General features: G+C 38.7%; 2 protein-coding genes and 1 pseudogene across 2 annotated transcripts; 2 read left to right on the top strand and 1 right to left on the bottom strand.

Moving 5' to 3' along the window:
• Nucleotides 1-1,755: 1,755 nt before the first annotated feature.
• On the bottom strand, nt 1,756-6,529 carry LOC149111113 (uncharacterized). Its single transcript, XM_089292379.1, has 5 exons — nt 6,517-6,529; nt 6,098-6,162; nt 4,070-4,122; nt 3,496-3,802; nt 1,756-3,136 (listed from the first exon to the last, which is right to left on the bottom strand). Exons 1-5 carry the CDS (start codon nt 6,527-6,529, stop codon nt 2,744-2,746), a joined length of 831 nt encoding a protein of 276 aa, XP_089148505.1. The 3' UTR covers nt 1,756-2,743.
• Nucleotides 6,530-14,581: 8,052 nt separating this feature from the next.
• On the top strand, nt 14,582-16,476 carry LOC149111112 (uncharacterized). Its single transcript, XM_089292378.1, has 4 exons — nt 14,582-14,597; nt 14,850-14,876; nt 15,102-15,329; nt 16,226-16,476. Exons 1-4 carry the CDS (start codon nt 14,582-14,584, stop codon nt 16,474-16,476), a joined length of 522 nt encoding a protein of 173 aa, XP_089148504.1.
• A 3,599-nt stretch (nt 16,477-20,075) lies between these two features.
• LOC110059802 (uncharacterized) lies at nt 20,076-21,067 on the top strand (annotated as a pseudogene).
• The last annotated feature ends 682 nt before the right edge of the window (nt 21,068-21,749 follow it).

Genomic DNA, 21,749 nt, shown 5'->3' with positions numbered 1-21,749 from the left:
TTGATTCCTAGCTTTGGAATTCTCAATACGCTATTCATCACATTGCTACTTTTTTCATAAAGTTTACCTCAATGAAGATTTGATTTTTAGGCCAGTGAAAATACTTGTCCCCGATCACATCCCTAAATTGTGTTGCGTGACAATGTGATCAGCAATAAGTTGCCTGAGATAGGGATCGATTTGACTAGCTACTGAGCATGAGTAGTTCAGGTAAAAGTTATTTGCAGCACACACTTCACTTCACAGCAAATGCTTTCTGACTAACTATTTATATTCTATCATGGCATGCGCATGTGGTTCTTCATCGCTAGTGGGTGGAGAGTGCAGTTCGAGTAAGGAAAGACCTGCTGATATAAAATGCGTTACCATACAAGTATGTACAAAGAAAATGTATAGTCATCTTGCATTTCAAAAAATCAGCAATGATTCTGGTGTTGACTTCGAGTGGAAGCTGCTTCTTACAAGGCCAGGTAATGTGCAATGGTCAATTTACCGTAATCCTAAGACACCATTTTAACCCACGTTTTCCAACGTAGCATCACTTTTTTCTGACAAAGGGTGGGCCTTGAGGGGTGGAAAAAACCGTACAAGTTCAATGAAAAGCAACGGGAATATTTGGAGGCAAAGTTCGATATCGTGCAAGGAACAGCAAGAAAAGAAATCCCGAGGTCGTCACCACGGAAATGAGACACGCCAAAGACGCTGGTGGAGAAAAACTCTTTGCAAGCTCTGAATTTCTTTCCGCCTAGCAGATTTCCTTGTACTTTTCCTGCCTTTCTGCAAAAGGGCGCTCTCAACTAGTTTTCGAAATAGATCTTCATGTGGTAGAGGAAGAATATAACTTCGCCTCAGCAAGGAAAGCGGTCCTTTCCACCCTAGATTTGCAGCATCTGATAACATATGACCAGTTCAATATTTACAGTTTAGTTTGGGATAGAAAGCTTAGTAAGCTGAAAGTTGCCATGCTGTAAATGATTGTTGATGCTTTAAATCTGGAATCACCAGTACCATCTGTCAGTAGAAAAGCTCCTTATGTGCTGCTCTTGAGGAAGGTGTAAAAAATGCTCATGCACTAGTGGTGTTTAATTTTACTGGTATCATTACCTCTCTTAAAATATTAAGAGGCCTGTTCTTTGAGATGCCAATTTCAATCGTAAGTACTAAAACGAGGAACCACCCAAAATGACCCAAAATGACCCAAAACAACCCACAACCATCCACAACGAACCCAAAACGATCCAAAACGACCCAAAATGAAGCAAAATATTCCAAAACGACCAAAAATGCCTCTGATAGTTAACACTGTCTTGTTTGACTAAACTCGTCCCCAGGGCTCCCTGATGTTAAGATATCGATTTCGAAACATTTTGTGACAAGTTTGCCATGTTTAAATGCTGAATGAGCGAAAGTAAATCGATATTAAGTCGAAACATCATCAGATCTTCCTTGTCAATCTTCGGAAATTTTCGAAAAAATGCGGAAAATGTTCGGAGACATTCATACGACCTTCGGACAACATTTTGCAAATCTTTTGAAATCTTCGGAAAATCTTCAAAAACATCGTAATTAGTAGGTTTTTGTTATAATAAACAGAATATTACATGGTTGCTTGGAGATATGAAATTTATCTCTGCTAAAGACTTCATATCTTGGTGCTGAAGGAGTTCTTTTTAAAGGGGCTGACGTTGACGATCCTGACTGCAGGCAGGCCCTCAACATTTCATAACGTAATAATAAATTAAATATGAGACATACTCATCCTTCTAATTTACTTTATTGATTTACCGAACAAGTGCCTATTCCTACTTAAAAATATATTTCTCTGAATGCATTTCGTTCTCGAGGAGAATGTGCTTAATGTAATTACCTAAACCAGGATGACTAAAACAGGTGGAGCTCACTGACTTCGACACTGTTAAGGAACAAGTGTCTCTCCCTTTACATCAAAAACTTATCAAGACCCACAATTCTTAACGATAACCTATCTCTGAATATATTTCCTTATCGAAGAGAAAGTGCTTAATGTAATTACCAAAACAGGTGAAGCTCACTGACTTCGTCACTGTTAAGGCACAAGTGTCTCTCCCTTTACATCAAAAATTCATCAAGACCCACAATTATAAAACGATAACCTAACATATATTTGAGTTCATTTCCTTATCGAATAGAAAGTGCTTAATGTAATTACCAAAACAGGTGAAGCTCACTGACTTTGACACTGTTAAGGCACAAGTGTCTCTCCCTTTACATCAAAAATTTATCAAGACCCACAATTATAAAACGATAACCTAACATATATTTGAGTTCATTTCCTTATCGAATAGAAAGTGCTTAATGTAATTACCAAAACAGGTGAAGCTCACTGACTTCGACACTGTCAAGGAACTAGTGTCTCTCCCTTTATATCGAAAACTTTTCAAGACCCACAATTATAAAACGATAACCTGACATATCTCTGAATGTATTTCCTTATCGAAGAGAAAGTGCTTAATGTAATTACCAAAACAGGTGAAGCTCACTGACTTTGACACTGTTAAGGCACAAGTGTCTCTCCCTTTACATATAAAAAACTATAACAAAACAAGAACAACAACTATAAAAAGATTTCCTAACATATCTCTGAATGCATTTCAATGTTGAGGCGACATAGCGTAATATAATTACCAAAACAGGTGATGCTCACTGACTTTGACACTGTTAAGGCACGAGTTAATGTTATCATGTTCGAAAATACCACACTAAGTTACTTTTCATCATGTTCAACTTGTAACCCTTTTGCTACAAAGCTGTTGTGGCTCCCTTCAGGTAAGAATGTAAGTGTTCTTGCTGGCACGGTTATGGCAGAGAATGAGAAACGCTGATCGAACTCTTTGAGACACTTTGTGAGATAATGGAGATACACATTCCCCGCGTATTTCACAACCTTTCCTGTCTTCTTGTCCGTCCGTTCACGAATTCCAACCGTCTTGACCAACACGATGTCAGCCTGGTGAAATGCGACCCTGCACTGTTCACACCTTTGCACGTTTTTTGGACAAAGTTTATGGTCATTTCTACAAACTAGCTCGTACTGCTGCCCAGAAATTCTCTCTGGATCCAGTAATTGCAGGTTTGGAGTGTCCTTCTTTGGTTTTACCTAAACAATGAAACACAAAGAAAAACAAAAACAAAAGACATTGAGAGCATCAATAATGGAATGTGTTACCTTAGCTCCACAATATAACTGTTGCAATATTTCAATAAATGGTATGTGACTGTAGTTATTAAAATTTCGCTTTTATTTTATTAATCAAGTTGATAAAACAAAACACGGTCGACTGAGACACATTGATGTTTTCTCCAGTTTCAACAACCTGTAAAACTCGGAATTTGGTCAGTTTTCACAGAATCACACTTTAACTTGACAGCGTTACTAACTTTATGATTGCTTTCTATCTAAAGGGGTACTATCAATAGCTTTACATTTTTATGTCTATGTCGTATCTAAATATTTACCGTCCATTTGGCTTCTTTGCCAACTTTAGAAATGACCAACGGTGAAACAGCTACCTTCTTGCAAGCTGGCGGTGAAATGCGGTCCGTAAATAATTCTGGTTCAGGTAAATGCATTCTTCTTTTCGTAGCATTTGGAGTCGCTTTCAGACCAGCAGACTTCGCCTTGACGTAGGTGTCATACAAGCGTGGTACAAAGGCTCTGAAAGCTTCCAGATGTTGAGCCTGCCTTGCTGGGCCCCATCTGTTCCACGTTACGGGATCTACTTGAAAACGGTCATATCCGGCGGCAAGACGGTACTTTCCGGTACTTTTGTAGGAGGATATTAAGAATGCTATGGTGATCTCCTTCCAGATTTTCTATAGTTTCCTTTTTCTCCCTGTGGAAAGATATTAATCTATATTAATGTATTGGATATTGATCAATATTAATGTAACTGTCAAATTCTCTGTTAGACGTAAAAGCGTTTTTTAAGGGTAATTTCTTTAAAGACATGATGCAGAAGTAACAATAATAAAATGAATACTGAAAAGAAACTATAAACTACATGCAAGTTGTATTGATGTTGTCACTCACCCAGAACAAGACGAGAGAATACTCTCCGGTCTACTTTTGAGCTCTTGACAATCCTAAGACAAGATATAACAGAATAATGTTTCTCTTAAGGAATCATGTTTTCAGCAAGTATACAGAACAAACGAGTCTGGAATAGGGTAGGGATAGGGGTAGGAATGGAGATTTTTGGTGTCTAGTCTTATAGGGATGCAAAATAGAAAACGGGAAGCGGAGGGGTCCCAGCAAGTCCCAGCGGCACACCAGAAACCGAACACGTATAATTTTTTCCTCGTGAATTGTGATTTCCATAGTAGCCGTGAACCGTGATTTTCTAAAACACTTTCTCTTATTTCCCGTGAAATGTCAATATGATATTTTTCATCAATTGTGAAAGGGCCGTTTTATTTTCAGTGAAACATGATCTATACCCCCTGTTTACCACCCTCTCAAAATTTTCCTGTTAAATGTAATGACAGTTTGCGCCTTGAAAAGCGAATTCTTAATTTTCAAAATAACATTGAGAACCACACGCATTAAATAGCGCAGTCTTCCGAGGTTTCTCTTGAGCTTTCAAACTATTTGACTTGTTCCGCCTGCAAGAGATTAAATTTAATTTGCATATTGTAGCCATGAAAAGTGATGGGTGTGAAGTTAATTTGACAGCCCGCCTGCTTATCGCTCGTTCAAATCATTCCTCAAATGACTGGATACACGTGTGAATTTCACAATAAATTGACATGACCCTAGCAAACTGTTTCCCGGTCAGTGCTTCCTCAAAATCGAAAAAAACAGTCTGTATCTTGTGCGTGGAAGGTGTTTCGAACCCAAGTTATCGCCGAAAGCTTTTATTAAAACGGGCCTCACCAAGTCGCCAGCTTGTGCGAACTGAGAATTTTTCGTTGGTGCGAGGCTGGACAAAGAAAGCTGATCAACTAAATTGTCTGTGAAAACTGTGCTCGTCGAATTTACTTGAAGCCAAGCTTTGTTAGACCCACGTTTATAGCTTCTCTTACATCTCAACCCATTGCAGTCCCTCACCGACCAGAAAACTGGTCGGTAAAAATGGTGCACTGCAAGCGAGAAAAGTCCATTTTCCGCCAGATGACCTAACTACCGGAAATGGGCTTTCTAAACCCTGTTTGTTCTTATTTCAGATCACAGCACGATAACGCCCTCTGGTTGCTGTTTCGTAAAGCAGACTCAATTTTTTAACGAAAAAAAAACTGTTTCCCTTACCAGTACTTAGAATTTTGGCTATAATTTCCGTTACACTCAGATCAGAAAGATAACTCTCATTGAGCAGAGGTCCCATTTAGCACCTATGTTTACCACACAAATTCTGCGCGACATGTGCGACCTTTGTGTCATGAGTAGACATGTGGTCAAGGAAACCGTACTGGTGTTCTGCCCCAAAGCAGGCCATATCTTCCATGCTAAATGACTTAAATGGGAATTGGTAAAAAAAACTCCAATCAAAAAATTTAAATGGAAAAAAATTAAATCAAACCTGAAACACCGGGATCATTTATCATCCATCATTAGTTTCACAATGGTGCAAAGACGCCTGGTGTGCAGACTTATAAGGTCCAAATTAGTCAGCTTGTTTCTTAAGCTGATGAAATGTTGCTTTTAGAGCTCGGAGTTGCTGTTTGAAGTAATCATTGGTACAAACCGTACATGAAACAGAATCAAAAAAGAAGATATTTCGCAAACGTGCGCCCCCTCGACCCCCCTGTGGCAGAATGCTGCGACATCGTGGAAAAAGTGCGACCTTTGCCCTATTAAATTAAACTGTGGCCCAACCAGATATTTAACGGTATAAAATTTGTCCTTTGCTAAAATGACCAGCCGTACAAAATGGATAAAACGATTTCTGAGGTTTAGCTTCCAGTTGCTTATATCAAATAAATGTAACTTCATGGCCGGCTTTGAGTCGGTGAAAATCCACGCGTCTCCCACAGTGAAAATGGAAGCAATAGCACCTTCATATTCTTGCCCTTACAATCACACAAACAACATTTGAGAATTTCCCTACAAATGAAGTTTTACCTTATGAACAGCACTTCTTTCCTCCAGCTTTGGTGGCCTTGCTGACGATAGATACTGTGGAAGATCTGCAAATACATAAGGGAAGCATGTTTATTTATTGTAATTTGCAAAATTGTACTTTGCGAAATCTCTACTTTGCTAAGTGAAAAATCTGTACTTTGCGAAGTGAAAAATTTCATTAATGACTATAGTAAAGATTATAGTTCTAGCCCAAGTCACTCACCATTTTCTGTGTCATATGAATCAGATGAAATAATGACTTCTACAAAATAAGAAATAGAAATGAATGAAGCAAGCTGTGAGAGGGCTGTTTATCAGCATCAAAGGAGTAGAATTGGCTTTTCTTAAATAAAGTTCTATTTAGCTCAAAGTTACAAAAAAGGTAACAAGCTACAGAGCGGTCATATGAAAACACAAACATAAAGTATCCATACTTGAGATATGGGAATTACATCGAATAGTGAAGACCTTGACGGGTGAGACGAGAAGAGTGAGTACAGCAGTAAACAATAAAAACGGGAGACCGACAAATGAGGGGAGCAGAAGACTGAAGATCTGGAAAGAACACTTTGATGCAGTACTCAACAAAGACCCAGCCCCGTGAAATGGAAAGAAGGCAAAATGACGGAGAATTTGATATTGGACCATTTCGACCAAGCGAAGTGAAAAGTGCTATAAAAGCAACGAAAAATGGAAAGGCAGCTGGACTCGATAATGTAGTAGCCGAACTTCTAAAAACAGATTTAGATGAGAGAACGCAGGAACTAACAAAACTGTTTAACAAGGTGAAGGAAGAGGGCGTAGCACCAAAAAGTTGGAATAGAGGATTGATAGTAAAGTTACCCAAGAAGGGTGACCTACGCGAATGTACAAATTGGAGAGGTATTACACTGTTACCAGTCATCAGTAAGATCTTTGGAAGAGTGTTGATAAGTAGAATCAAAAAAGGTGTCAACAACATCCTGAGGAAGGAACAAGCAGGTTTTCGAGGGAACAGAAGCACCATTGATCAGATCTTTGCTCTCAGGAATATACTTGAACAAGTCAGCGAATGGAATGCAATTCTGTACACCCATTTCATAGACTTTGAGAAAGCGTTCGATTCTGTACATAGAGAAAGTCTGTGGAGCATCATGTCAATGCATGGAATCCCAGAAGAGCTTATCGAATTGGTGAAGGCGATGTACAACAACTTTGAGTGTGCAGTTCTAGATGAGGGTGAAACAACAGAATGGTTTCAAGTCCAGTCAGGAGTAAAGCAAGGTTGTGTCATGTCTGGTTTCCTATTTCCACTTGCAATTGACTGGGTCATGAGCAGAACTACGGAAGGTAGAAGAACTGGTATACAATGGAAGTTCACCTCGATCTTAGAGGACCTAGACTTTGCAGACGACATCGCTTTGTTGTTGTCTAGGTACGTCGACATAAGAGATAAGACCAACAGACTAGCCGATGAAGCTGCAAGGGTCGGTCTTAAGATCAATGCAAAGAAGTCAAAAGTCATGCGGGTGAATGCCAAAAACGACCAACGAATAGAGATTAATGGTGAACAGGTAGAAGAAGTGGAAGAGTTTGTGTACTTAGGTGCACTGCTGGACAAAGAAGGTGGAACAACCAAGGACATACAGCATAGGCTGAGTAAAGCTAGACAGGCTTTTTATAGGATGCGAAGAATATGGGGCACCAGTGAGATTGGCAGAAAGACGAAGGTACAATTGTTTAAAACAATTGTTAGGTCAGTTTTGATGTATGGCTGTGAAGCTTGGAAACTTACGAAAACAGAAGCAAAGAAGCTGGACGGTTTCCAATACAAGTGCATGAAGAGGATTTTAAGGATAACATGGCCTCAGACCATCTCCCACCAACAAATTCAGGAGAACACAGGAGTGAACAGAACGAGTGATGAAATCAGACGTAGAAGATGGAATTGGATTGGACATATAATGAGGAAAGACAAAGAGGAACATTGCGTCACAGCTCTGGAATGGAGGCCAGAAGGGAAAAGAAGGCCTGGTCGACCCAAAACAACATGGAGGAGAATGGTTGAAGATGAAAGGAAAACAGCTGGGTGGCAGTCATGGGCGAATGTCAGAAACCTCGCTGCAAACCATAGTGGTTGGAAAGAGAATGTCAAAGCCTTATGTGCCTTATGGCATAAAGAGATATAGGATATAGGATAGGACTTGAGATATGTTCTTGGTCTTCCTGCGAGGCCGCCATCATCGACTACGCATGCATGCGTGGCAATGATTGGATCTGTATTTTCTCCCAAATTGTAACTGTAACGCAACATTTCATCACGTGGAGTCACGTGGCTCTTCCCTTTGCCTCAGGAAGTCGTAAAGTCTGAAGTCTCCTCGGGGGACAAGGAGGAGGAGGAAACAGCATATCACGTGAAAAAACAAATCGCTGGTATGTCTTTGCAGACTCATTTTAAGACAAGGCATTTTCTCAATTAAAATACACTACACTACATTTTCATAGTGTGAATAATTGGAGATACACCCCTCCTCATGCCGACCACCACCCCCCCTCCTCCTTCGAGGCTCACGAAAAAAATAAGTATAGGAATTCGCTCAACCTCAACAAAATTCCTCCTCGGTTCGTCTTCAGAATACTCCAGGCAAACATCCGAAACCTTCCTAAGTGTTCGGGCTGACATTGGAAAATCTTTGGAAACTTCGGTTCAACTCCAAAAGTCTTCGAATCGACATCAGAAATTTTCGTTAGTGTTCGGATCAACTTCGAAATTCGTCGGAAGACTTCCAGTCAACTTCGGAAAGAAAAGTAAATAGCAATAGGTTCTCCTAGGGAGTACTGCTCTCGTCCAATCAGAATCCAGTTATTTTGTTTTCCAGTTATTTTATTTTGTCGGGGAGCCCTGGAGATGAGTTTAGTCAACCAAGACAATCCAAGACAGTGTTTAAAAACTATCAAAGGCATTTTTGGTTGTTTTGGAATATTTTGGTTTGTTGTGGGTCGTTTTGGGTTTGTTGTGGGCTGTTGTGGATAGTTGTGGGTCATTTGGGTCATTTTGGGTCGTTTTGGGTGGTTCCGCGTTTTAGTAGCTACGCAATTTCAATGTTTTTTCCAATCCTTCCTTTAACTTTTAGTCCATCACTTTGCGCTGCATTTGTTTTTCGTGAGGATAGGGCATTGGTACTTAGAAAATAGTGTGCTGTGTTACAGGGCACTCTTACTTTGGGTGACCTAAAAAATCTGCTAGGAGAAAAGATGAAGGAAAGAAGGTACGTAGTGATGTGTTATTGCCTCTCAATTCCAAATTTTTCTGTTATTGGTCTCCTGTTGTTGATAAGTATACGTGCGTGACTATTGTCACGCAACAACCCTGAAATGGCTAAACTATTATTTTGACGGTTCACAATGCAGGTTGACCCTTTTGCATAAGCTTTGTGGAATGCAGAACTTTACTTAGCAAGCTAAACCGTCATCAAATGAGAATCGTCACTCATGTAGGTTTTAGATATACAATAGGCCCATCAATTTAAATAGAAAAGTAGCAGTACACAAAGAAGTGTTAAACAGGAGATTGGGCCGAGTGATGGTAGAGAAGGAGGAAGCTAAAAGCCATCTGCCTTCCAAAAGCTTTTCATGGCTGAAAAATTGTCTAACCTTATCAGAAAACGCAGAAATAGATCATCTACAAGTTCTGGAGACAAGACTTTGCCTTTGCATGAAGCAAAAAAACTCAGAGATCTTGTAGAAACAGCAGATGAGAACTCAAACAGAGACTATGAGGCAAATGATGAAATCATGGAGGCTCTCAGCAAAATCGAACAATTTGCAGAACTGAACTCCATCATCGCAAGACTGAGTAAGCTTGATTCAATTGAAAGCTCCATCAGAAATATTGAAACCAATTTGGCAAACCTCAAGGCAAGAATGGCCAAGCTTGAAGAGTTTGAAGCAAAGGCTAAGAACAACATAGCAGAATTAAAGAAGTCTTGCAGTTTCAATGGCGACAAGTGTAAGGAACCTCAAGATGCGTTAAAGAAGCAGATGGAGGAGCAAAATAAAAGAATAACCTTTCTGATTGAGAGTGAGAGAAAGCTCACCAACCAAATAAATGACATCACCTCCAAGAACCTCTACCTTGAAGCTTATTCCAGGAGAGAGAATATCAAATTTTTCAATACCCCAGAAGTACGAGAAGATACCGAAGAAGTGTTAAGAAATTTTATGGAATGAGATCTTGGCTACCACAATGCCCGCGGCGTTGAAATTCAACATGTACACCGTCGGCTTATGGTACTTTGCGAAACAAAATGAAACGGTACTTTGCGAAATGGTACTTTGTGAAACGGTACTTTGCGAAATGGTACTTTGCGTAACGGTACTTTGTGAAATGGTACTTTGTGAAACATAGGCCTGAAAGACAGAGACGAGGAGAGACGATGTGGTGTTGAGACTATTACGAGTTCACATAAGAAACAAACACTTCACATGGCTTCACAATATTTTTGCCGCAGTTTTCTGCTACTGGCTATCGGCTTTACTTCACTATGCTTAAATTAAAATTTGGGTCCGAGTTCGGTGTGAAGTCCACATTTAATTTTAATGAGCTAGGTGGAAAGGCAAAACAGGTATAAGTCAATAAGTCAGGTGTAAGTCAGGTTTGCATGATGGATAAATGTGATGCCTGACAGGAAATGAAGAGTCATTTCTAATTTAAGCATGAAGTTATCCTTCCGCAGATCTCTACATAGAATATAAAAGTTGGTGTGGCATTTTAGCTGGGAAATTTGTATTGTTTGTTGGCTTTAAGAGTGTGATTGGGGTTTGGAACAGGAGAGACCTTTCAAGCAAGCACACTCACCAAAAGTTGCTATACCTTGTAGCGTGATATACGACATACGATATAGTATATACGATACAAGGTCAAATGCCAGTGGTGGATCCAGACCTTCCGCCAAGTAGGGGACCCGCTGGACTATGAATGTTGAATTCTGCGAAGATAATTCCAGCTCTTCAAAGAAAATGTGCTATTCATGCCTCATGCTTAGAATAGAAATGACTCTTCATTTCCTTCTGGCATCACATTTATTCGTCACGCAAAAAAAATGGTCATTTGTGAAACAATACTTTGATAAATGTTCATAGAGCGCATAACTAATATTATTAATCATTTAATAATTTATTATTGTAATAATTGCTGCACAGTGAGCGAAGCAGCAGTTATAATCTTGCTTATAAGGCAATAAAGGCCGCAAATTCTCGATTTCTTCTGTTTTACATTTTGTACCACAATCCCTTGCGTTTAGTTGCATTCTTTACCACAATGCCTTGCGACAAGTAGGAAGCACATTGTTTGAGCTCGATCCTCTTCGATCTTCAACTTTGGGATCAGTGTGAGTATACATTCTTTACAATCTATTTCCCTTCCATTTAACATTTTGCATTCATTCCTGTGCTACCATCGTTACCATCAGTGTGAGTACAGTACAGCCCAAAAATAATGCACGTGCAAGAACTTCTTTTTGCGTCTGCAAGCCGTCAACTTGTTGCGGCTTCTTGCGGGTTGCTTGCGCCTTGATCCTGCAAGACACAAGAACTTCTTTGCGGTTAGGAGTTAAAACCACAAGAACTTCTTTGCGGTTGGATTTTCAATACGCAAGAACTTCTTTGCGGTAGGATTTTCAACCCGCAAGAACTTCTTTGTGCTAACATCTTAGCACGCGAAAATCTATATTAAGATAGTACTGTCTTGGCGACAGGTCCTAAAAAACACAACGGAAAAAACAGATCTAGTGCCGCACTTACCGTAAGAAGCATTAAAACGACAAATTCTTAACTCTTGACAATTTAAACTCTAAAGTTCAGTTCAGACCACGAACTTTTCATGAGTCTAACTTAATTCAAATTTGGACCGATCCCCAGGAACGGCCAAAGAAAAAGTAATGAACGGATACGCGTTTGATGAAACTTCAAATTCATTGATCGGCATGAGCTGCTGTTTACATGTTCTACAAAGCAGTATTTCAATCCATCAAAACGTCAACAAATATAACAAATCGTCGACCTTACTACATACACGGCTACCATTACACAAGAGATCTTGGGAATCTTGTTAATGATGTGACCAATATTATAAGTTCTAAAGTGTAAGCCATATAAAGTCTAAACACTGTTGAGGTCGTCCTTGGAGAGAGTTTTCGTTCGCGAATAAATCAGTTGGTAGATCTTATCACTGACAGTGGAAAGATTTTGGTCATGTGCTAAGCAACCTGTGAATTGAGAGTGTCTCAAAATAACTGTACAGATTGACACAGAGATAAGCCCTTTGGCTTTTTGTTGGTTTATATTTATTTTCATCAGTTTAGTAACAGTACATGTTTTATCGGTTGGTTCTGAATTAGATACTGGGTTCACTTTGTTTTGCTTTGGGCGACATGGAGGAAATTTTACTGTTCACAATTATTATTACGATGTGTCCTGGAGTCCCGGACCTGCGGTGTGATTAAGCAGTGCGAAATGAGCTTATTTGAAATGGCTTTTTCTGTCCAGAACAAAGGTTAAAAAAACACATATTTACTGGGAAGTAGCTTCCAAGTGTAACCCAAATTTTGAAACAAGCAAGTTTCTCAGTCGGCGAAAACAAGCACAGGACTACATGCATTCATGACAAAAGCGTGACTTTTCACGCATCAGTGATGTTTGAAGAGTTTATGCAAATTCGAGGCGTCACAACAACATGATTGTTATCAGTGCATGCTGTCTTGAAATATTTCGTTCAATGGGATTCTCTTCGAAATAAGAGGAATGCATAAGGCAAACTCGTGAGATTTCACTGTTCAGAAGATCATTTATGTGCTTATCACAACCATAGTTATACCGGTAATGTTTTACCGCATTGCAAACAGGGTAGAATTTACGAGGTTCGCTTCCATAGGTGACTTTCAAGTTTCCTTGATTACTGTTTGTTTAGGAACACAACATATTTTCTGCAAGGGCTTTTCGCCTGTAATACTAACTCTCCGAAAAGTTCTTAAAGAAATTTACAACATCGTAGTGCACATGCAGTCTTTGCGGTTCAGTGTGCGATTTGAACAAAAGTTGTCTTAGGCTCCATTACAGACTCGAGAAAACGATGGAAATCGAGCCTTGAGTTGTCTTCGCTCACATATCCGCAAGAAGAAGACAACACTTCTGAATTTTGCATTCAGAAGCAAAAAGCATTGGAACCAAGACTAACTACATCGTAGTTCAATTTTTCTACGTTGACTGTTTCCTCATGAGCTTCATTATTTGGAGACATTTTGTAATTGTTGCATAATCTGCCAGCAGACTGTGCAAGTGATCGAAGGGCTTTTTTCCTGTAGGTGTCATGAACATGCGAGTGCGTTCGATATTATTTTCACAGTATAAGCAAACATAAATCCAGATCTGGTCTCAGTTGTTGGAAATATATCTCTTCCCACTGCAGTGACATATCTTATGGATAACATTGCGAGCAAACGCTGAGCATTTTGACCACCAACATAGCACTTATAAATAAACAGACTGTCTGACCTGCAACAACTTCTTGCGCCTTCTTGCGGCTTGCGGTAAGATTCATAAGTTCTTGCGGCTTCTTGCGGTTAGATTTTCAACTTCTTGCGGCTTCTTGTGGTTAGACTTTCAACTTCTCACGTTTCGAATGTTCTTGCGGGTAAACCGCAAAAACACGACATTTTTACTTTTTGCGGCGGTTTGTGTGTTCTTGCAGCGTAAGATCTTCTTGCGCCACTTCTTGCGCGTGCATTATTTTTGGGCTGTACTGTATATTCTTTGCAAATACCTAACTTATTTTCCTTTCATTTAATGTTCTGCGTTCATTCCAATGCTATTTACTTAACTCACTTCATTTGAGTGCCTTCTGTTGAATTATTTAGTAACCGATCTAATCACATTCGTCTTTTCGATAGCTTTTGGAACTCATCTTCATCATCAGTGTGAGTATTCTTTGCAATTTAACTTATTTTTGTTTCATTTAATGTTTTGCGTTCATTCCTATGCTATTTACTTATCTCACTGCATTTGAGTGATTTCTGTTGAATTATTTTCAGTTACTGTACTGATCCGATCGAATTCGTCGATAGATAGGGTTTTTGAACAAGAACAGTCAACAATCATCTATATTTTGTTTTGCCATCCTACTCATCTCTCACTTAACTTGATTTCTTGTTGAAGACTTTGATTGCCTTCTATTAGTCTTATCGATCAGAACTGTAGTAATATTTTGACCATGTAAACATGAGCGTAAAACTAGAGATTTATCATCTCTTTTTACTAGAACCAATGACTTTTGATGGCTGGGAAACACTAAAAAGTCAAACAACCTTAAATACAGAAAAGCAGAAGAACTTAGGCTTCAGAAAATTGCAGAAAAAAAACCAAGAAATTCTCCTTCAAACAATAATATGTATTTAACTGTTATTAAATATTGTATTTAGTTTTTCATTTTCATTTGCAGTTGACACAACCATGGATAATTCCAATGGTATGTTAACCATGATATTACAGTTGACACTAAAGTCAAACCCCATGTGACACATACCCTCTTAATAATAACATATATTAAGCATCCTTTTGGTTCCCAGCTACCACAGTTTGGTATTTTGTGTCCATAATGATTTATTAGACAGAGGTTCCATTCCGAAACGATAACACTTATCAGTAAAGTCTAAATATTCTTAACATATGTATTTAACTGTTATAAAATAGTGTTTAATTCTTTCATTTTCATTTGCAGTTGACGCAACCATGGATAATTCCAATGGTATGTTAACCATGCTATTAGAGTTGATTTTAAATTCAATCCCATGTTACACATACCCTCTTAATAATAACAACATATATTAAGCATCCTTTTGGTTCCCAGCTAGCTCAGTTTCATATTTTGTGTCTATAATCATTTAGTACACAGAGGTTCTCTTCCAAAATGATAACACGGATCAGTGAAGTCTTAACATTCTTTAAACATCAGTTTGTTTTTTCTTCCCAGAAAGTGCTATAGTTGGATATCTACATGACCTCTCAAACATAAAAACAAGCAAATACAATAATCAGTATTTTGATCTCAAGATACAAACCAGTACCAACATTTACCGGACAGTGTGCTTCTCACCAGAGAAGCACCCTACATTCAAGCGCAAGTATGAATCATCATCTCCAATAAAGCTGACAAAATTTCAGCTAAAAAAAATGAGAAGACTTCAGAATAGTAACTTCTGATCAACAAGAGACCAAACTTCAAGATCCAAGTGACAAAGAATCAGAGTTTGACTATCGACCTATAAACACAGAAGAAAAACAAACAAAAGATACTGTTAAGGACACTAGACAAAGGTCAATTTTGATTAGTTAATAATTGTCTCTTTATCTTAGTTACGAACGTAGTTACAATGTTTACTTCTTTTTTATTGGTTTTGTAATTGGACCTTTAAGCGTCACCACGCGCATATAAAAGCTGAGTTAGCATCCGTTTAAAGTAGTTTTTCTTTCCATCTCGTGTGGTCTTGTCAACCTTGAACTCTTGATGCTTTTAGATTTCCTAACCCTTGGCTCAAGCAGGACCGATACGTGAGTACATTGTCATTTTGCTTAGGTTACGTTTTTTATAGCTATGGGCGAAGGAATACAAAGGAACATTTGTACAATGTTGATTGATTTATAATCGTCTAAATTAGAAAGTGTTCTGAACGTTACTAGAGTGAACGCCCACCTTTTAGGCTCGAAAGCATTGAGCTGTTAATTAGTTCCTTTTGTTGTGTACTTCTGTGATCGAATCTTATTTAGTATCTTAGTGTAGTATTTACGCTGGCTACTTTTTGATGCATTGTTGTTCAATTTCGTTGTTATCCATTCCAAGTCGTTAGTTTGTTTTGTGTAAGTTTTGACTATTTGTTACGCAACTTTTCCGCTAAATTGAATAGAAATTCGTTACATATTGTTATTTCAGTTTACGATCGTTTATGTTGATGTAATAAATCACCCATAACTGTCAACTTTGGTTTTCCGTGGTTTACTTGTCTACCCTTGAAGACGACCTGTAAAGTAGTCTCACCCACTAGTTTGTCACGACACGCCTAGAGCTCATTTTGTTTCATCTCGTTTTGGAATTGCCAGTCGCTGCAGACGTTACAGATACCACAGCAGAGGACATATTGCATGGTGAACCAAACACTTACGTCAATATTTGTGGAAGAATAACATTTACCGGTGAAATAAAAACCCTTAATATCAACAGTAAATCCCTCCAAATGCAAGAAGCTGTGTTCACTGACAACACTGGGTCGGTTCGCACTGTATTATGGGAAAATGATATACATAAAGTAACATCACAGCACTGTTACGACATCAAAAACATTTCAGTATGAGAATACCAAGACAGCAACTATTTAACATTCAACAAGCACACAACAGTCCACAAGGTCAACAAAACAATTGAAAGACTCGATGACTTATCCAGTGCACCAGAACAGCAAAAAATCAACTTTCCACCAGAGGGTATAAATTATGTACAAAGACTCCTTTCCTGCAACAAGTGTCACACCAAAATAATTGCTGCAGACAGTGGAAAGGAAATCCTCCAGTGCACTGAGTGCAAATTGTCACAGTTGAAATCCAAATGCAAAAGCAAAATCCTTATCAGTGCTCTTTTTATAAACAAAAACAAAGAAACTATTTCCCTTCAGATGTTTGACTATGTCATCCAACATTTGTTCACTCTCTACCAAGAACAGAATCCGGATACCGACCACAAATCATTTTCTGATCTGACTGATGATGATATTATTGAAGTTCCTTTAACTGTTGAAGCCACAGCAATTTTTAATGAAAAAAAGACTGTTGTGACAGTTGAAAACCTATAGACACAAACACTTCTTTATAATAAACAAGTGTTTGTCTCTATAGCTTCCCAACTGTCACAAGTGCAGCATGCTCATATCTGTTGTTGTTTATTGTTGAGTTAAAAAATCCTGTTTATGTTAAAAAAAAACTGTTATTGTTGTGTTCACAAAAGAGTCATTACAAACTCTTCTACATCGCCCACGCCACTCTGCGCAGCAATCACTATCTATAAGATACACTAGTTACTTATTTTAATTTGCAATTGCTCTTATTACATTAATTAAAATTAAAGCAAATCAAACAAGACAGTAACAGTAACAGTAACAATAACAACTGGAGCATATAATTTTTTTAACTCCTGTGCTTTTCCTCAGTCATGCGAGACATTGCGTGATGATTTTTCCCGCGCTTTTGGGTCTTGTGAGACCAGTGTTTGAACCATGTGCTACCAAACTTTAAGTCAAATCAGTGGTCTTCAACAATACTAATTTTGAAGCCCAACATGGCTTTCAAGCACCAATATGTGGCCACTTATTTGTGGTATATTTTTGTATCAAAATCTACCTGTGTGACCCATTTTTTTTTAGACTGGCTCAGATTAAACTTTTGTTACAAATACGAAGTTTTCACAAAAATAAGGAATGAGTAAATTTTTCAGAAAATGAAACTTTGGATAAAAATTGAGGAAATAATAAGATAGGGGGAAATGGTAAAAAAAAAATGCCAGCAAAGCATAGACATTGTAGCTTGGGTAGGGTTGACACACAAACAATGATTCTTTTATTTTATAGGGGGACAAAAAAAGATGAAGACCCGATAGAGCAACCTGAGTTTTGGGAAGATTTCCCTGATGAAGTTTTGCGGGACATCAACCTCAAAGAGCCTCTCCCAGAGCCATGTGAGAGATCCTCCATCATGCAAAAATTTATATCTGATTGGCTGAGCCATTGCACACTTTCAGCCATAATAATAATACATAATATTTTAAGAGGAGGCCTCCAGTCACCATAAGGTGGTTTTCAGGAGGGTCCTCTGAGAAAATAAATGTTAAACCATTAAAATACATTAAAATCTAAAATACAATAAAAAGGACAAAAACCTATGCGGTAAGCTAACTAAGATTAAAAACTAAAACAATAATTAAACTACTACTAACTAAGGTTAAAATGGTTCAATAAAAACTGTTTCAGTTTGTATTTAAAAATAGTTTTCGGCATCAGTTTCTTTAAAGCACTTGGTAGTGTGACCCAGTCGTTAATGGCTTCATAATATGTTTTGCTTTTTCCCCATTCTGTTCTTGGCCTACTGACTTTGGGCATGTAGTCATTTTGGGTATTATAACTGTGTTGTTGGTTCATGGTGGATCTGAATACACCAAAATGTTCGGGGATGCTACCTTTCATTGCATCTTGCACAACACAACAGCGATGACCTAACCACCTCGCATGTGAAGACACCCACTGCAACGATGGCAGAGCCTCTGCTGATGACATTTTCGACTTAACGATGTTCTTCGCAAAGCAATTTTGAAAAGATTGTAATTGTTTCATCTGTGTTGTAAGACCAGGCTGGTCACCCCAGACAATATCTGCATAATCTAGGTGTGGTAGGACAAGGCCATTAAAATATGATGTGAGACTTCTGATCCAGCATATGATAGATTCGATTGAAGACTGACAGGCGATGTCCTAATTTTTGTAAGAGGCTATTGATGTGCATCTTCCATTTCCATTTCTCATCCAATAATACGCCTAGATACTTAAAAGATGAAACACGATTTATTTGCCCTTTGTCAGTAGAAAACTGAAAGTCATTAAACGGAGACAACATTGCCTTGCTACCCGAAAGCATCAATTTAGTCTTCTTCATATTAAGCGTTAATTTGTTGTTGGTGTACCAGTCGGAGATTAGGGTGAAGTCATGTCGAAGGGCATCATTAAGCTCTTGGGGTGTTGACGCCGCAACTATTAAAACAGCATCATCCGCATACAATATAAGTTCACTCTTTGTTACAGCAGCTGACAAAATGTAAACATTAAATAGAAGCGGGCCTAGGATACTTCCTTGTGGCACACCCAGGTCAATAGGGCAAGTCTCTGATATCTCCCTGTTTATACACACGCATTGCTGTCTGTCTGCAAGATACAATTTAATCCATCTCAGACTCCTTGCTGCTAGCCCTATGTGTTCAAGCTTTCCCAGGAGTATCTTGTGATTTATAGAGTCGAATGCCTTGGATATATCAAGAAATAGCATACCAGCGACTTTTCCTCCATCCATGGCATCAAGCACAGAGTTGTTCAGTTGACCGTTTGTGCCGTACTACACCCACATCTAAATCCATACTGATGTTTCTATAACCAGCCCAGGTGATCTAGATAAGCACACCATTAGTGTGCAGTGGCTGGGGGTCGTCTATAAAATGGCAATGTTTTATTCGTTCTTCCAAAGTTTTGGAGGAAAATTTTAATGCAAATGGTTATTTAAATTCCTGAGAAGAGAAAATGAAGGACATTTATGGTTTCTTGATTTCAAAAAAAGTTGAAATTATTAAAAAAAAATTGATGCGCGTGCGTACACAACTTCAATTTTAAATGACAATTCAACCCAAGCAATCTTTTAAGGCGCAAAGTTTAATAATACACCAAGAAATAATTGGAAACCACTATTTGAAGTAGCTTTTAGTAAGATTCGGCCTCATCAGCTATCACCTCATAGAAATCAACAGCAAATAATCTAATTGCTAAATATGTATACATATGTGAATAAAAATGCTGCTAAAAACGAAATACAAATGCATCATTTAAATAAATCCCCTATTACATGGGTGTTTGATAATATGGAGCTTTACCTCTACATTACCTGTAAGCCTAATGGTGACAGTACTATTATAATACAATCCTGTTCTTTCTCTAGATGAGAAGCTACATCCACCTTTTTGACAAATACACTCAAAATTGGTTTGCTGGGGCATCGATCCTGGAAAGTACGCTTGTGGCTTTAAAGTCTAGTTATTCCAACCTCAGTGAGGCTTTCCTGCGATCTGATAACGCTGGGTAATATCACAATGTGTTTCTTATCCTGTCATTGCCAAGTATTAGTGAGCGTGCTGGAATCAGAATCTTGCGGTACGACTTCAATGACCCCAAGCCGGCAAAGATGTTTGTGATTGCGGGATAGCCCCTCTTGAAAGTCACATGCGGCGATTTGTAAACAAGGGAAATGACATAAACACCGCCAAAGACAATGAAGGTTGCAATTGAGTTCTATGGTGGGGTAAAGGGCTGTTATGCCACTGTTGCAAGAATTCAAGATTCTTTTCAAAGTATGACGAAACATAGTATGACTGGTATTCAAGCACTGAACAATTTTTTGTTTGAGCCTGCTGGACTGAGAGCTTGGAAGGCATACAATGTGGGTACCGGCAAGTTTTTTTTCTCTGGCACAGCTTAAGAAGTATGGTACTCCACAAGGACCCACAGGAATCAAAGAGCTTTGGCCATTTAGCCGACCATCTCAAGATGTCGGCACGTCTCATGCAGTAGCAACTCAGGCCCATGATGTTGGACCATCAGCACCAACGGAGGTACAGATAAGCCAGTCAGAAGAAGCAGAGTCAGCAACTCGATTGGTTGCTTCCTATTCCTGCCCAGAACAAGGCTGTGTAAAAATCTACCAGGAATTTAAAAGTCTATAAAAACATCTTGATGTTGGTAGCCACTTAATCGAGTTAGAAAGAGAATCTGACTGCGACAGCATTATAGCGAAGTGGGTGGAAACCTGTAAAACTGTCACTGGAGACTATGTGCAAGGTGCAATTGGTGTTGTGCCATCAGTGACAGAATTGTCTCCAGTATCAGCTGACAGTCCTTCACTGGAGGAGGGTTGGGCACTGAAGAAAGCGAAGAAGTCTACCTGATTTTCTGAACACGTTCGGTCTTTTTTGCAGGATACATTCTTCCAAGGAGAATAAACTGGTGTTAAAGCAAATCCTGCTGATATTGCATGTAAAATTAAGAGTCCAAGATCAGCAAATGGAAATAAATTGTTTAGAAACGAGGAATGGCTTTCAACACTTCAAGTCGCAAGATATTTCAGCAGGCTGTCAGCCCTTAATAAGAGGTGTCTTGAAGCGAAATGTAAGTGCTTCCCAAGAGGAGGAAGAAGACGTTGATTATGTCAGCAAAATAGAAGCGATGGAGACAAGATTTCAAATAAGAAGAGAACTAGAACTTTAATTTAAAAAGTGTAATTTATGTATAACTGCAAAGTAATCATCATATTATGAGGAACCACTAAAAAGCACTCTTGCCATGAGGTGAAAAGTAGTGTTTGTAAAGTTACTCAAACAATATCTGTCGAGGAAGCCGGCAAAACAGGGGAAAGCAAAAACCTTCTTCATGTGAGTACCACCACTATTAGCAACCTTCTCTTGCCACATACCATAACAATGTGAACTCAGTTGTAACTGGAATGAAAGGTGGAAAGGATCTACTTACTGTCATATTACGTCATGCCACGTGCTCCCATTGGGCCTTGGGAGCTCGAGGCGGAACTGGAGCTATCCGCCATATTGTTTGCTCGTGTTGTCATGTTTTCAGCTGTTGCATTATTAAATAAAGAACTTACAAGACAATATTGTGACATGGATGTCAGAAGCGGGATAGATTTACGCCAACGGAGGAGTTTTCAATACTAGGACAACCAAGGAAACCAGTACGTACGATTTTACAGTGTTGACTACAAGGTCTCATCGTGCAATTCAGCCAAAATGAGTGACTTAGTTGGTTTCGAAGTA

The sequence above is a fragment of the Orbicella faveolata genome, unplaced genomic scaffold (genome assembly GCF_042242905.1).
Source record: "Orbicella faveolata isolate gen_17 unplaced genomic scaffold, um_ofav_v1 contig_24, whole genome shotgun sequence".
In the NCBI taxonomy this organism is placed as follows: Eukaryota; Metazoa; Cnidaria; class Anthozoa; order Scleractinia; family Merulinidae; genus Orbicella; species Orbicella faveolata.
Note: the sequence above shows the minus strand (reverse complement) of the source record. Positions and strands in the feature narration are given on the sequence as shown.